The sequence below is a fragment of the Hirundo rustica genome, chromosome 1, assembly GCF_015227805.2.
Source record: "Hirundo rustica isolate bHirRus1 chromosome 1, bHirRus1.pri.v3, whole genome shotgun sequence".
NCBI classification, from domain to species: Eukaryota; Metazoa; Chordata; class Aves; order Passeriformes; family Hirundinidae; genus Hirundo; species Hirundo rustica.
Window position 1 is genome coordinate 70,308,233 of NC_053450.1, and position 16,296 is coordinate 70,324,528.

A 16,296-nucleotide genomic window follows, 5' to 3' on the forward strand; every position below is an offset into this window, starting at 1 on the left:
TGCCCTTTTTAAGAGGGGCACGAAGTGCCAAGCAGCCTAGAGAAAAACAGATTCCCATATTGCATCACACAGTGTACTCCTCATATTTCAGCTTTTCCATCAGATATATGCAACTAAAGAATAGGGGACACGGGCATTTGGCCCCACTGGTGCTCTGGAGACGCAAGATCATGAGTTTGGTAATTAATAGGCTTTCACTCTTTTGATATGCTGTACAAAAAGAAGGAAACATAAGCAAATACTAGTTTGATGTTTTGTACTTTACACCCCTTCTCAGGAATATAAAGTTAGGAGTTACAGGTGAGGCAAGGGAAATTCCCTTGGTGTAGTTTGCTAATGATGCAGATGGGGAAACATTTGGGTGCTTCTGCAGAGGTTTTTGTGCCTGTGCAGCTTTAGCAACTGTTCTAGAATAGGGAAGAGTTCATTAAGTTTGAGGAGTAAAAGCAGAAGATCTAAAATGACTGAACAGATGATGAACAGAGCTGTGAAATCAAGTTCCCATTATTTAATAGATGACCATTCATTCCTGGAGCTATGGAAACTGACAACGTGCAGTGACTGAACCAATCCACTTGCAAAATAAAGTATGTAGCCTAGCTTATTTATTTTCATAAAGACGCAAATTAAGATCATGCATGTGGCTCATTACCCCGGCATGTGGCTCAGATGACCGGGGTAATTACTGAGCTGTGGTGACTCAGTCAAATTCTACCCATGGTAACAGGGAAATTAGAGATCAATGTTTTGCTTCTGCAAATTTGTGGTTTTGTTTCTCTACATATAGCTAGGACAGGCAGCTGCCTCCCATAGGCCATCTGCACATGTGGGGCTGGAGAGAAGGGAATGGAAGCCATCATTCCTAAATCTCTGCTGAGGAGATGGGAATTAAAGGTTCAGGTTGTCAAAGTGAGAGAAGATAAGGGATGACTATAGCACAAGAAGTGTTCTGTCATACACTGGGGTAAATACATAGAAACTTGTATTTTGATCATAATGCAGAAACCTTGGTAGACAGAGGTGGGCATGTAAAGTGATCCTCCACTGATGCAGCATAGAAAAGATGAATGTCTTTCACTCCTCTGTGACTTGCAAATTAATCCAACGTCTGAATGTTTCAAAGCATTTTCAATCTGTCTGGGATGGGGATTTCTTACATATGGCAATGCCACTAGCCACATGCAGCTTCTGACCCCTATTTGCCAAGTCTTGCTTGCTGAGAAAGCAGCTCTCACTTTTGCAGCCAGAGAGGCTCCTTGCATCTACTCTGCGTGGTTACTAAGCTGGGCAAGACACTTTGTGATGGGCAGAGTATGCAGAAATACAAGCTCAAGACTGAAGGGACGGAAGGGTTTGGGGAAAGAGATGACCATTAGGCAGAACCTGTGTGATGTGGCTAGGCAGCCAGGTGAAAAGCCAAGTAAGGCAGCAGCTTAGTTCCTCATTCGAGTTTCTTACTGTGAATTCACTCAGCTTGCTTGCTCCTTTCTCTTAGTCCCAGTGTTGGCTGCTGGCCTGAACTGTCGTCTCTGCCATCCTCCCACCGTGGCCAGGAAAGCAAGGTGACACAAATGGAGAGGAGCCGAGAAACTCCGGAAATACCTGGAGAAGCCAGGCTGCCCAACCTGCCTCAGCCAGGCGCGCCGGGCTGAGGACAACCCAGTAGTGCCAGCCAGGCTCCCCCGCCTCCAGCCTGATTTTGGTTCCACAAGCAGGTGTAGCAATCGATATTCTGGGAAAAAGGCGTGAGGGGGCATATTCCTGAAACAACACAGACAGATTTTAACGTGATGCCCACGTTTCCACGAAGACTGTGCCGTTGTGCTCCCCGCACCGCCCAGGGAGTGGGGCTGCCTTCCGTGCTGGGCTCGTTCCGCAGGAGGAAAACCCGGGGAGAAGCCTGCCTTGCCGTGCCGTGCCACAGCCCTCCAGCCCCTCTCCCTGACCACAGCCGCTGCTAATTTTAAAAGTTGTTCGTGCCGCCTCCGAGAGAAGAGAAAGTGTCTGTATGAACAGAGGTGACGAGAAACAGGCCGTAGGCGGCAGAGCCAGCGCAGGGCAGGGTGTGAGGCTGTGGAAAAGTCTCCGCTCCCCGCGGGGCTCTGTCTCGGGCACAATCGCCTGACAACCACTGTGTTTGCCAAGTTCGTGGCAAAAGAGACGGAGGAGGGTCCTGGGAGCTGGCGCTGGCCGGGGGTGTTTGTACCTTCTTTCCCCAGCCTGTTACCCTATCCCCTCCCCTCCCCCGCCTGTTACCCCATCCCCTCCTCGCCCACGCCGCGGCGTGGGCGGCGTGGGCGGCCGCCCTGGCAGTGCCCGCGGGGGCGATCGCCGTGTTTGTGTTTGTGCCGGGCAGTCACATGGAAACCGGTCCGCAGCGCCCCCGCGCTCCGGCCGCCCGAGCCCCGCCGCGCCGGGAGCTCCGCCGCCTGACTCTCGCCCGCCGTGCCCGGCGGCGGTCTGGCCGGGCAGCCCGGGTGTCAGGCCCGCGGCGCGGCGCGGCGCTGCTTCCCTGCCGGCCGGGTAAGGCGGGCGGGGGCCGCCCCGGCAGCGCATCCCCGCCCGCAGCCCGCGGCCGGGCCGGGCAGCCGTGGGCGGCGGCGGCCCGGGCAGTGCCGCCCGGCAGCGGGGCGGGGAGCGGGGGGAGGTGGGGGCGAGGGAGGGGGCGAGGGCGGCTCTCACTCCTGTACTCTCCTCTCTTCCCTCCCTCTCGGTACCCCCGCCTCCGACCTTCGCCGCTGCCGGGATCGCGTCTTGCACCGGCCCGTCCCCTGAGAAGTGGCGAGGCGGGCCCGGCCATGGAGACCCTCGTGCGCCCCGGGGCCGGCAAGCCCCCCACCGGGTAAGCTCCCGCCGGGACCCGGGCCGGGCCGGCCGCCGCTCCTCTCCAGGGGCGGGAGCGGCTCCGGACGGCCACAGCGGCCGCGCTGGCCGGCGGGCCGCGGTGCCTTCCCTCCGTCCCGCCGGTCTCGCTTCCCTCTGGGGCGCCGGGCTCGGAGCGGCGCGCAGGTGTCGGCGCCCGGCCCGCTCGGAGCGCGGCCCGGGGACGGAGGGGGCACGGCGGCAGGGGGAGCAGCGGGCGGCGGGGCGGTGAGCTCGGGTGCAGAAATGTCAGGAGCAGGAGAAAGCGCCTGTTTCGCCTTTGCCCTGCGGGAGGGGCGCCCCGGCCCCGCTGCCGGCGCTGCCCCTCCGGCTGCGTGACCGGGGAGCCGGCTCGGTTCGGGGCTTGTTCCCCATAGCGGATGGCTCGGGCCGGCCCTGCAGGGCGAAGGGCAGCCGCTGCTTGCAGCTCCCGACACGGGCCACGGGCTGGAAGGGACGCTGGCGGGAAGGGAGCCGGGGCCGCGGCGGGGCTCGGTGCGGATCCGTCCGGCGGAGGGTCGGAGGAGCCCCCGCGGGCGCTGAGGTTCTTGTCCATACGGCCGTCTGCCCGAGCGCCAGGACGCAGCTGCCAAAAGCCTTTGAAAGGTTTTTTCAAACGTGGGTCCAGACATGGGTCTCAGCCCCACCGCACGGCCGCGGCAGAGGAAGGAAGAGCGCTGCCAACCGCGAATTAAAGTGCCCAAAATTGTCCGAGGTTGGTGGGAGACCGCGGTGGCTGCTCCCGGTGCCTTAGGTGACAGGCACCGCTCTCGCAGCGCTGTCGCTAAGTAGCGGTCAGCCCGAGTGTAAACCACGGGAGGGCTAGGGCTTTTTTTCAAGAGAACAGACAAGTAGAAGATATGCCAGCAGTGGAATTTATTAGTCCGTTAATTAAACGAGAGCAGCAGCACGATGAGGTCCTAAGTGATCTCTTTTGTCAGAGCAAAAGCTGGGCAAGTTTTAAGAGCTGTGCTGTCTGCTCGCTGCAATTTACTGCTCTACTTCACACTGTCTGCATAGACTGAAAGAGACTGTGATTGCTTCAGCAGCTTTTTTTTTATTTTTAGTTCTAATGTTTCTATCATAAATTTATTTTCAAAAAATCAGGACACAGCTCTAAAGTACGTGCTAGTGGACTACAGTAGTTTTGTTCAGTTTCATTTCCTTAGTTTGTGTTTAATAGGGAACCTTGCAGTGTATATAGAAAATAGTACAGGGAACAATGCGTGAAGAAAAGATGGCATTGCTAGTGCTGCGGTAATGAAACAGTGTGTGCTATGTTTCTTTGACTTGCAGAGTATAACATAGCTTGCTGCTCTTTTTGTAAATAAAATGCTTAATTCCAGCTAAAATTGAGCCCGTTTGATCATGACCTTTTAGGCTAACCTTCCAGGAAGAGTGGTAGATGTAAGGTGCCTCCCCTCTCTGTAGTTAGTTGATGTTAACAGTATAGCTGCTTTCTAAAATCCCGATGAAGAGGAGATCTATGGTGCCAATTTACATGCGTGCTTTGATGAGTAATTCAGATGCAGTGCTGACTAAAAATTTGTCTCGATTGCTAGATATCCAAAGATTCATTAAAAAAATTCAATTTGCAATGGGAATGAATGTCATTGGTGAATCTCAGGAACACTAGGGCCTGGGGACATTTCTGAATAAAACTCCTGAATCCTTTGTAACCAGTTTCATCTGTGCAAAGCTGTCCACAGCCAGGCTCAGATAAGACCTACATGAACTGAAGTTACAGTAACTGCATTAACTTCAGTCATACTGCTCTTGACATGGCTCAGGGAGATGAATCCAATCGTAGGGTACAGATGCACTTGTGATATTGTATAACAAAGTGTGTGGGTGCTAATCTGCTCATGTGGAAACTGATGGCAACTACTCCTGTACACCAAGGGGTGACTGGCTGTTTTATTTGAGCTCGTTTCAGCCTTGAATTACTTTGTGTTGCCTTTTCTTGCAAGTCAGACCTTCCCAGCCTGGATGTATCTGTGCTGTTAGCAGGGGACTTCACTGACTCGTTCATAATTCCCAGAGTTGCTATCATCCATGTTGGACACTGATGGATGTTTGATCCTAATCAGATTTTACCCACTCAGTGAGGAAATTTGTTAGGGTCAGGAAAGTGCAGCAAGAACACAGCTTTGTCTTTTTTGGTTTCCATATAAATCCAGACATGAACTGCATCTGTGGAGCGTGGCTGAGGATCACTGGCTGTTTAAGGCCCTTGTGACAGAAGTACCTTCCTTTCATGGCAGAAGACGTGCTGTACGCCTTTCCAGCTTATTGATTGGCTGAGCTTGCAGTTATGAAACGGAGGTTAAAATCACCGTAGCTTCACAATTTTTAACAAAATTTAGGCAGAGCTGTTTTGTCTCTATATGTAAATCATTAACAGCAACATTGTGACCCTCCCTTGTTAAACAGTGAACAAATTTTAATATACCATTTTGTGCAGGGTAGAGCAGCTCTGCTGTGTGCTTACACAGATAAATTGACTATGTGTGTTCCATGGCACAATTCCTTGAGAATTACGCATTTAAATGTATGATATTCCTGGGGTAGTTTTTTTTTTTTTGCTTTAAATGGCAAGAGGAAAACAGTCTGTGCTGGTGTTGCAGGGTTTTTTTCTAATTTTTCAGTTTCGAAAATAATTGTAGACTTCAGAACCAATAATTTTATTATTACTTGTTGCTAGGTATAAGTTTCTTAAAAGCTTTACCAAGCTCATAATGCTTAATTTAATGAATATTTATTTTGGTTAACAAAAGTGAATTTAAGACAATCAGTAGCAACAGCAGAAATTACAATTTACTCTGCAATTATGCCGTGGATACTAAAAGACAAATACACTTTTTTAGTATCTTTCTGTTTGTATCTGCTCTTGTTTTCATTAGGGAGAGCAGAGAGAATCTTCTCTGGGTGTTTCAGTTGGTTTCTTTTTTGACCATCATATGGCATAACAGATACACACTGGTTGTAAATGGCAGTGCAAGCTCAAGGATCAGTTCTGTTCTGCTCTGTTCTCCTTTGCAAGGAGCCTTGCAAAGAGCAGAGCATCTTCCCCGGCCACTGAAGGCATCTCCATTTCCCACAGAAGCCAGCAGTTTATGGATCCATCTTCATGCCTGTGTCTGAGCACAGAAAAGCTTCTTCTGGAGTCTGGCAAATGTGGGGAAAGCCTCTGTATTAAACTGTATGAGTGCTTTCTTTAAGTAGGACCTTTATTTTCTGTGCTTCAGCTTCCTTCCCTATCTCACAGGGTCTTATAGTACTAACAAATACAGGCACATCTTAACACACCTACTTTGGAGTGACTTCCTTGCTGGATTGAAGTGTCCCTGGAAGTCAGATAAGGATGTGAAACATCAGTAATGTTTACATGCAGAACCAGGCAAAGCAAACCTCCAGCTACAGAGCAAGCTGCACATCCCAACTTGTTGAAACCTTTTCTTACTATTTGATAAGTACTACACAAAGTTAAGTGGGTTACTTTGTGAAACTGCATAACCAGCTTTAAAAAAAGTACTATTATTGTGTTTAAGGTTTTATTTTCTTGTCTAGAAAAGCCTGGAGAGCACTGTAGTGCACAGAGCATATTAGTCTACGTAACACTAGTTATATTATACTCTAGCTCACCTCCAGGTATTGCAAAATTCAGGGTGAAAAGAAACAACATGTAATTAGTTTTTAATTGAAAAACCGAGCAATTTATATATGTTTCCTATGTTTTATATTTATATGAGATTTCTGTGTAATGCGCAGAGTGGTGAATGGCAAAGGGCAATGACTGCAATCAGAAATGTAGAGTAGTGGTAAAATCGCAGAGTTGTTTGGATTGAAAGGGACCATAAAGATCATCTCATCCCAGCTCTCCAGACAGAACTGTACCAGGCAGGGACACCTTCCAGTAGACCAGGTTGCTCAAAGTCCCATCTAGTCTGGCCTTGAACACTGACAGGGATGGGATATGCACTTCTCTGGGCAACCTGTTGTGCTCCACTCTTGCAGAATTCAGTTGATTCACTTCAATTCACTTCTTATGTGTCTACCTGAGATAGGGAGCTTCCCTGTGATACATTTTCCTGGCACCACAGTCAACATTAACCTTCCTCTCAGTCTGGGCCCAAAGTATTTCTCTCTGTGTCTGAGGAGATAAATCACAATTAATAAAACTCTGGTAGTAATGACAGAAAAATTATGCTTGCTATTGCATAGAATGAAACGGGGCATTTTTTTCTGTATTTGGCACCTCCATATGAATGTAACTGTGGAGCTGATATACCGTAACAGATTTGTATTTTCAGTCATGACTAATATCTCAGGATTGCTGAAGATAAGGCTCCTAATTGTAATAGTAAGCCAAATGGCAAGATAAATGCAATGCAATCCAGTCCTGACAGCTGTCCTTTCTGAAGTCCAGGTTCCTGTTTCTCGTATCTTATTATTCCTTCTTCTTCTTCCTCTTTTCCTTACTTTCAGAAGTCTGCCAGAGTAGAGAATGAAGGTGTTATAAAGTCTTTCATTTCTGTACTTCCTAGATTGTTCAGGATTCATTTTGATTTTAATCAAGGTTCCATCTCCCAGCTGTCTGTCACTATTTTCTTCCTATGGAATATTTTATATTTTTTCATCTTGCTTTTTTATGCCACTCCTGCCACTATTAGATGAAATTGAACCTTCTATTTCTTACTGTCACCCCTCTCAGTTGCTGTTCATATTCTTTCCCTTGTAATTTCAGATTCATTTTTCTTCAGGTTTTGCTCCTGTAAATTTGCACCTTAATCAAATTGCTAGTCTTCATGCAGGAACATTTTGGGCTGGCTACACCAGTAACAGTCCAATTTCAGGAGGCTGCACTAGAGAAGGGAGCTTTAATTACAGTTTCAAGTGCTCTCATGGGTACATTTTCAGAAGATGCTGACCGTTAAAGAAAAACAACTTCCTAAATATTTATATTGAAGTCAGTTCAATAAATACATGGCTGCTTTGTGTGTAGTTAATATTGCCGAAGAAGTGGTATATTTCTTTTTGCCAAGTAATTCAGATCCCAATATATGCTTATGGACAGAATGAAGGGGGTTTTTTGTTTTTTTTTTTTTCCCTTCAAAGGAATGAGAGTTCTCTTTAATACGTATATTTATTCTTAATCATCTGTCCTCATGCAGACTTCTGTTGTCACGGACTTGAATTATCTCACAAGCATTTATGAAGGCTTCCTAACAAAATTCATTTGGCTTAAAGAAATACATGTAGAAGACTCCAGGCAAAAGTGTAAACACATTTACATGACCAGCTCCAAAAGCAGCCAGGAGGCCTGTAACAGAGTTAGGGAAGTACCTCACTTCTCCTGAATCGCAATTCAGTGCTTTAACAAGTGTTCCCCTGTGTCTGGGCTTTAGCTACTCTTTTAGCATCAGCAAGCACTTGATTTTCTGGCAACAACTGTGTTCTGTATACTGCAGCTTTTTGTGTTGCTCTGGCATTGTGATTTCCATGAAAATTGACAGTTTTCACACTTTAATGCTGCTTCTAAGAGAATGTCAGGCCTTTAGAAATTGCTTTTTCCATAGCGGGTTAAGCCAGTTTCTATCCACGTTTCCAGCTAAAATTATGATTTAAGGCCGCATTTCCAGGTCATAGAAATTACAACCCTTATTAAGGTATGAATCCTCTTAATATAGAGAGTGTTTCCAGACCTGTTAGTTGCTCAGTGACTCAGGCTGCTTATCATTAAATAAATGATGCTAGGAATAATGTATCATCGTAGTTTCAGCATGAGAGTGAGCAGGGACTTGACCCATGCTAAGGAGCAATCACAAAGCTGTGTGGCATGGCTGTGCTCTGATGGCACTGATGCACAGCATCTCATACCCACTTTAGTCCCCTCATACCAGAAACTATGTCTTTTCCATTTCATTAATCCCTCAGCTAATAAGCTTGCCTCAGGTGCTGTGCATTTGTGCAGAGGAGTTTTCCTAAGCAGAGAAAGGGGAAAAAAAATTGATTGGGAATGGTTTGTCTATGTTATTTTGTTCTTACTGTAGATTCCAGATTCAGAGTGTCTATGGGACCATAAAATCATTTTCTTATTCCTGTAAATTCAACATAATATTTGTTCATTAAGCTGTTTTGTGTTCCTTGGGATGTGTTGTATGGAAGAGAGTTGTCAAATTCTTTTACAGTTTCAGTGATGAAACATGAGTTACAAAGCTTTCTCTAGTAGCCAAAAAAATGATGCAGCCTGGGTACACTTATTTTTGGACATGGTGAGCATCATTAAAGCAGGTAGAAAAGGTGGAAATGAAGTGGTGCAGTCCAGCCTGAGGTACTTGCGGATGTGCAGTAGACAGACTCTTTGGTTCTGTGTTCTCCAGTGTCTTGTTTTTCTTAAAGGTGGCTGACCTGTGCATAAGTATTTAAGGCTGGCCTGCGAGCTCTTTTGCCTCCTCTCTTAATGTTGCTGTGGTATAAGCAACATGGAACAGCTCAGTGAAGTGAGATGGAGAATCCCTCACCTAAGTAATCATCAGCCAGGTAATTAGGGAACTCTCTTACAGAAACCCCATGTTCAGAGATCTACTTGGTAAAGGCAAGGCTGAGGATTAAACTTGCAGTGGCTGTTACTACACAAAATTGCTGGGACCATCCCGCAGCCTGGAGTCCTCCTTTTTCCTTTGAGTGAAAAGCCAGACAGATGTGAGCCTCAGTATTCCTGAAGCTGTTGTGTTGTAATTGGTGTTTCTGCAGCAAGCTCTTACTAGTGACTCAAAGGCTAGAGAAAATACAGTTTTCCTCAGCTGTGCGGAGGTGCTAACAGTGAGAACTTCGTTTGTTCAAAAATATAAACAGGTAACGTGCAAAATCCTCCCTCTGACATGGAGCTTGAGCAAGAAAACTACATCCTATATTATCAATGTTCTAAATATAGTCATACTGTAAGGTTCCAACAGCAAGTACCAATCCAAAAGTACTTATTCAGATAAGTGTTACTTTACGTTTTCACCAAGAGTGACTAACGATCAGCGCGGTTCTCTGTTTGCCGCGCCTACTTTCCTTTCCTGTGTGTTGGGCTCTATTTAAACAAATGTGTGTTGATCTCATTGGCTCTTTCTGGGGTGTTATTGTGTAGCTAAAACTGTAGGTTTTCAGTAATCAGGGGTTAATGACATTGGTTTTTTTGAAGACCACTCAAATAGAGATATAAAATGGGTAACATCAATGGTTGATGAGATGCTTTCTGAATTTTCAAATGTTGTTTCAATACACATTCTTACTACCATTCATAGTAAGATGATATAAAACCTCTTTATGTTACTGCTTTTTGGTAATATTTCAGTGCTTTAGTTAGGCTAAAGCACAATAAAATTCAAGGGCCTGAGTACAAACACATCATTGATGATCAGTTGCTGCCATCACCTGACAGTCATTCCTGTTAGTCTGCTGGTCCTCTTTTCTCTGGAAAGGCAGGGTTCTTGTTTTTTGGTAAGGGGAGGGGGGAAATATTTCTCCTTTGTATTTGTATTATGTGATGTCAGGAGGTGGTGTGGTGGTGGTTTGAGCAGGAGTTTGTCTGCTGAGGTTGTGTGGAGGTCCCCATGCTGGAATATATGCAAATCCACCAGTTACAGAATCATCTCAGTCAAGGCCAGCATCTGCAGGGACACAAGAGGAAAGCTCTGTTTTAGATTATCTAGATGACTTTTGTTTTAAAAGCTCATTTCTTCCTTATTGCCCCATGCAGCCCCCAGTGAGCATTCTCCAGTGCTCACCCTGGAGATTTGTTGGGTGCTATGGCTGCAGTTTTCTGATGAAAGAGAAAGATAAATAGTAAATTCTGCTCAAACCCATTAAAACACTAATCTTTTGTTGTATGGAGTTATTTTGTTTATGATAACAACCTTTTCCCTAGTAGTAGGTTCCAAAAGATAAATAAAACCTCCAAGTTTACTTTACAAAAAAAAATATTAATTTTTTTCTTACTTCTGTGCTTAGATGACTTTCCTTTCTGCACTTTTAATGTTTGAAGTCAGTATCTTGCATAGGCAGCAAAAATACCTCTTAGGTAAATACATCAAGCATGGCACGTCTGCTCTTACTGTGCAAAGGATGTGTATTTTCCCCCCCTGTTTTTGTCTGAGTTTGCCAGGAGGAGAATCTCCAAAATCAATAAACAGTTTCATACAAATGGGAAGAAAAAAACTTCTGTGCTTTTCTTTCATATCTGCTCGTGTGGCAGTGCTTTATTTCTGAACGTCTCAGTAATGGGTTAGGGTGTTGAGGAGGCAATATCTTGGTGCAAATCCAGATTCCTTCTGTTTCTTTTTGTGGTTTTGAGTTTGGTTTTATTTTTCTGGGTTTTTTGGGGGTTTTTTTTTGTTTTTTTTTCCTCTTTGAATAACTTCTCATGGTACTTTTGGAACCAAGCCTACACTTTTATGGATAATAAATAAATTATGGCTGGTTTCCCTGGGGGTACAGCTCACGTTTCAATGTCAGCACAGCTTTCTCTGCTCTAAGGGGACTGGTCGCGTTGCTTGTGGTTGTTCTGAGGAATACTTACTGCTAGGACAGGGCTTTCTTCTGGGAAGGAGGCCAGCCTTTGGCTTCTGCCATGGTTAAAATCTTGGTACTGTGACACCTTCAGGTGCTCCTAAGACTGACTCTCCCAATTCATTAAATACAGCTACAATTAGGTCAGATCATGTTGCTTAACTGACGGTGTTGTAATTAACAGTTATTTATTGTGGCTGCTTTTACTTACCTTTTTCTTTTCCTTGCTGAACTGGAGAGTCACATAGTCATGTCACAGCAACACAGAGCAGCATCACAAGCTAAAATAATGTTACAGTGTCAGATGTGCATAACCGTGTGCTTTCTGAGACATGCAGTCTTTTTGCTGTCTTATTTTATGGCTTCTTAAGGTCTGTTGTGCAGCTTCATTCCCTGGGTTGTGACTTGTTCTGAAGGGGACGAACTGGGAGCACTGTCTGCTTAGTGAGTCCCCAGCCCTTCGTTTACCTAGGGCAGCTGCAAATTGTCCAATACTGGGCTGTGTGTCCGAGTAAACTTGCCTGAGCCCAGGCTGACTTAGGGATGACAGGGAGTGACCAGAGTGTGGCAGGAAATCATTCTCCAACTCCATCATATCTTTTGTTAACCAGAAGATATTTTTGTTCCTGCTCTTACACTGGCAAGTCAAGGATTGCTATCTTCTGACTAAGTTTGTTGTTCCTAAATATAATGTGTCAGTGCAGAATTGCTTATTATCACTACACCAACGTTTTCTGTTGTGAGATAAACACAGACATATTCATGTGTGATGAATTGAGGGTTGAAGATCAAACTTAAAGTTGAAAGAAGCCACCTTTTACATGAGTCATTACCTAACAGAATTTTATCTTAAATTCAGAGATTTGTAGATTTTCCAGATTACCTGTGTAGGAAGGAGAAGGATAAAAATGTACATTGCAGTTTTAAATAATAAATGTAATTGGCTGGTTTTTTCCCTTCGCCTCAAGTCCTGTGGATTGTACCAACTTCGTAAAACAGTTCAGAAAATACTACCTAAGCACACCTCTGTTGATGATTAAACCATGTCATGGTGACAGTAAAGTTGCTTTTTTTCCTAACTTCGTAGCAAATACTTGAATTCCCTTTTCAACTTTTACATGGATTTATAATAAAAAAGAGAATACATTCCTGAAAGAGCAATTAGTTATTCTGCAACAAGCATTTACTCAGTTTTTGACTTCACAGATATCAGGAAACATTACTCTTCTAGAGAACATTGAGTATAGGTATGTAGAATTCTTCCTGAAGAAGACAAATTGTGAATTTTGGAACTATTTGAGTATCAGTGGGTGCAAGCTGTTCTTTGATTTCTTTGCTTTTAGTAGTTCTGTTTCACAAATGATAATACAAATAATAATGTCTCAGGTGGTCTTAGCACTTGATACCAGGATCAAAATGCAGGGTCTTCTGTCTCCAGGCTCAGATGTAGTATTCCTTTCTAATTTTTGTAACATTTACTGTCTTCCAGCCCCATATAAGACAAACTAGGAATTTAATTTTTTCTTAGAAGCACCTTTTTTTTTGTCCCTTTTTTCCCCTCTTAATTTTTTATTAAGGCTGTAGTGTAGTATTGTACAAAATGACTGCTAAGAACTGAGCAGACTCAGAGTCTGTCTGTTCCCACAGTCTATCGGACTCTGCTGGGACAGAGTTGGAGAGTCTGCTTGTACTTGCCAGAGCATGACGAGCAGCAAAAGCACTGGCTAATTGTTTAATGCAGAATTGGAAATGGGACTTTGATCAGCTGCTCTGAAGCAGCGTGAATTTATTTAACCTGTTCAGCATGGAGGAGACTGGACATTGTCTAATGCTCCCATTGCCTTAATACTGATGTTTTGAGCCGAAGAGCCCTTTGGGTTTGGTCTTGCTCTGCTTCATTTGCCAGGCTGAGCTGTGCAAATCCCAAGCAGCTTGGCTAAAATCTGGGTCTGCTCCTGCATCAGACAGCTAGGAGAGGGACCAACATGTTGGGCAGATCAGGGAAATACTTGTGGATGCACACTGCTCTTGGTGCTTCACAGGGGTTCAGGTTTATGTTTTATGTTAAAGTAACAAAAATTTGGTATCTCATTATAAAAGGATGGGGGTGTTTAGGTGAGGATGGGTGAGTGCAGTCTGTAATTTCCTCTTTGTGCTCCTTCTGTAGTTGATTTTCTTTACATGATGGTAAATTTCAAAGTGCTGTCTTACCACCAGTATTGTACAGCTGAAGACATCTTGGACACTAACAATATATTGTTCATACTAGTTAAGGATAGACAGGTCACTTGTTTCGTTCTCGCTTGTTCTTTTTGCAAGATCAGATATTGCTTATATTTTTTTTTTTATAAAGCCTACAGCTCGTCTTGCCATTGCACCAGACTTATTTAAGAGTACTGCTCAAGTATATAGTTGTTTGTTGTTTATTACTGAGTATTCTCAAATTAGCCATAGTTATTTTGGAATGAAATCTCTTTGCATTCAAGTGGTTAAATACCACACTTTCTCCTATTAAAAATGAGATACAGGCCTACTGGAAAATATTTTACACATATAAAACTGCCTGAAGTATAAAACCTGTTTATACAGATACCATGGATTTCTTGCCATAAAAAGCACCGTAAATTCCCCGTGTTACTTCATTTTCATAAGGAGTTACTTGAAAAGAAATATTGCTTGCGGTGGGTTGCCAATTATTTATATACTAATTTGCTACCTGAGAATAATTTCAGATTTTTAAATTCAGTTTGGTATTGAAGTGGTGGAAAGGAAAAAATGTCTGAAACTACTTCATACTTTACAGTAGTATAATATAGAAGTACGAGTAGTACAGAAGTACTTCAGCTTAAATTTGCCTGGAAAGAAACTGACAATATTGATTTATTATTTTTAATTTTTTTTTAAGGGAATGAGTTTATCTTTTAATTAATGTATCTGTATAGTAATGTTCGTGTGGAAAACTTTGGTGCCAGTTCTGAATAGGAGGCTACATAGAATGGCAGGAACAGAGAGCTCTGTTCTGACGTCATTTGACAGGACATTCACGTCAGCCTGCAGTATAGATCAACCCTTCAAGCATATGATCCAGACAGTTGACAAGGGGAAATATATTCTGTAGCTTCTCTTTTAAAGGATACTATTGCTGTGTGTAGGGGGGGGAAAAAAAAAAAAAAAAAAAAAATCAGTGGCATTCAGCTGTACTATAGGGATACAGTTAAGAGACTTAAAAATAGTATTGCTTTATCTTCCAGCAATGAGATTTTTTTTCTTACGGGATTTGGGGAACTAAGTGAATTGGAGACTTCATGTTTCTTTTGTGCCTGCTGAAGTACCTGTGATTTATTCCATAGTGTTTATCAGAAAATACCTCAATTTTTCAGAATTAAATTTTGTGGGTGTAGAGGGGTCCATGCAGGAAACTGTTTTGGAGTCTTCTTTGCATGAAGTTTGTGAATGGAACCTGTACAACTGCTTGGGAATGATGTGAGGCTGCAGATGCTCCTGCACAGCTCTAGTCTTTGCATGCAGGTGGTCTGGGTAGCAAGCCTTCTTACCGATGGGAGAGCAAGCACGTGGCTTACTGCTTGAAGAAAGAAACAGATTTTTCTTTTATCCTGCTGGTTTGGTAGGCTCTTTTAGCCTTTAAAAGGAAATGTGTGATTATTTTAGGAATCTTTGAAAATGGCAGCATATCTCTGAATTAATATGTTCCTATTTCTCATTGAGTTTCAGATGGAAGAGTCAAAACTGTGGGTTGGGCAACATATGTTGACTAATACTGGAAATAAATGCTACCCTATGGGACCCTGCTTCTGAAGCAAGCATATCCACTGAGTCGTACAGCTGTGCTGTTCCTTCCAGAATTGTTCTGCAATCTATTTATTTTGAACAAATGTTGCAGTCATGGATGGATTTATGAGGATAATGATCTGACAGACCATGCAAGCTTATAGATTATAAAATTTTCTGTACACAGGGAAACCATGTGTTCACCAGTTAAACTCTCCTTATATAGAGAAGTGGTAATGTTGTGTTCCTCAAAATACATGCAGAAGATGGGAGGTGAGGAATATAATTTTTATTGCTGCACAGTAGGGTGCAGGCGTGTTGACACCTGATGCAGACTCAAAATTGCCTGAAATTCTCTATTGGCTTATATAGCACAGTCAGCACGTTTCTGTGGTTTGGCAGTGTTGCCTGCAGATTTCACAAGTGGTGGAGTTCGGGTCTTCATGGGTTTTCTTTTAAATTATTGGAAAGTACGTGTACGTTCCTGGGAGCTCAGGGTAAATAAATCTCACTTGGAAAAACACTTGGAAAAAAACGAAACTGTCCCTTGATAGTGAAGTCTATTCTTCCTGGCCTTTTTTATTAATTCTCTCTAGCAAGTTTCTAATTTTGTGGCATGACAGAAGAGGAGAATCACGTCTTTGAATTTGTATCTGGAGTAAAGTGATCGTTGCTTGGGGGCTGCGTTATACAAGCATTGGAAGGAGTTTTCTTTGCCATGGCTTGTCATCTGACAGCCACGTTCTGCTTGGTCTTGTGCTCCTTGATCCTTTCAGGTCTCATCTGCAAGCCTGTATCTTTCGGCAAAGCTCTGATTCCCCACGCTTGAAGCAGCACTTTCGTCTTGTAAAGTGTCCCTACAATGACAGTGGGCCAGAAAGTCACAAACTGAGCAGACCCAGGAGTACATGTAAAGATGCAGCAGGGCGTATGGTAAAGGAAAGTTTTAAAAGTCCACAGCTACATAAATTGCTTTCCTCAAGCCACTTGTTTGCTTTTTTCTTCCTTTCCTGACACCTTTCAGTTCTCTTTGCCATCTTCTTTCACTGAGCATTGATATCCTGCAGAAGAAGAAAGGGGAAAAAT

General features: G+C 43.8%; 1 protein-coding gene across 11 annotated transcripts in view; it reads left to right on the forward strand.

Moving 5' to 3' along the window:
* Positions 1 to 2,646: 2,646 nt before the first annotated feature.
* Positions 2,647 to 16,296, forward strand: part of COBL (cordon-bleu WH2 repeat protein) — a 157,647-nt gene continuing 143,997 nt past the window's right edge. For 9 of the 11 annotated variants that reach the window (XM_040063465.1, XM_058420674.1, XM_040063470.1 and 6 more), the window contains exon 1: positions 2,671 to 2,842. In XM_040063465.1, coding sequence (XP_039919399.1) covers positions 2,799 to 2,842 — 44 coding nt within the window. In that variant the 5' untranslated portion in view covers positions 2,671 to 2,798. Of the gene's footprint in view, positions 2,843 to 16,296 lie in introns of all 11 variants that reach the window. The other 2 variants (XM_040063499.1, XM_040063529.2) reach the window with 1 other exon arrangement.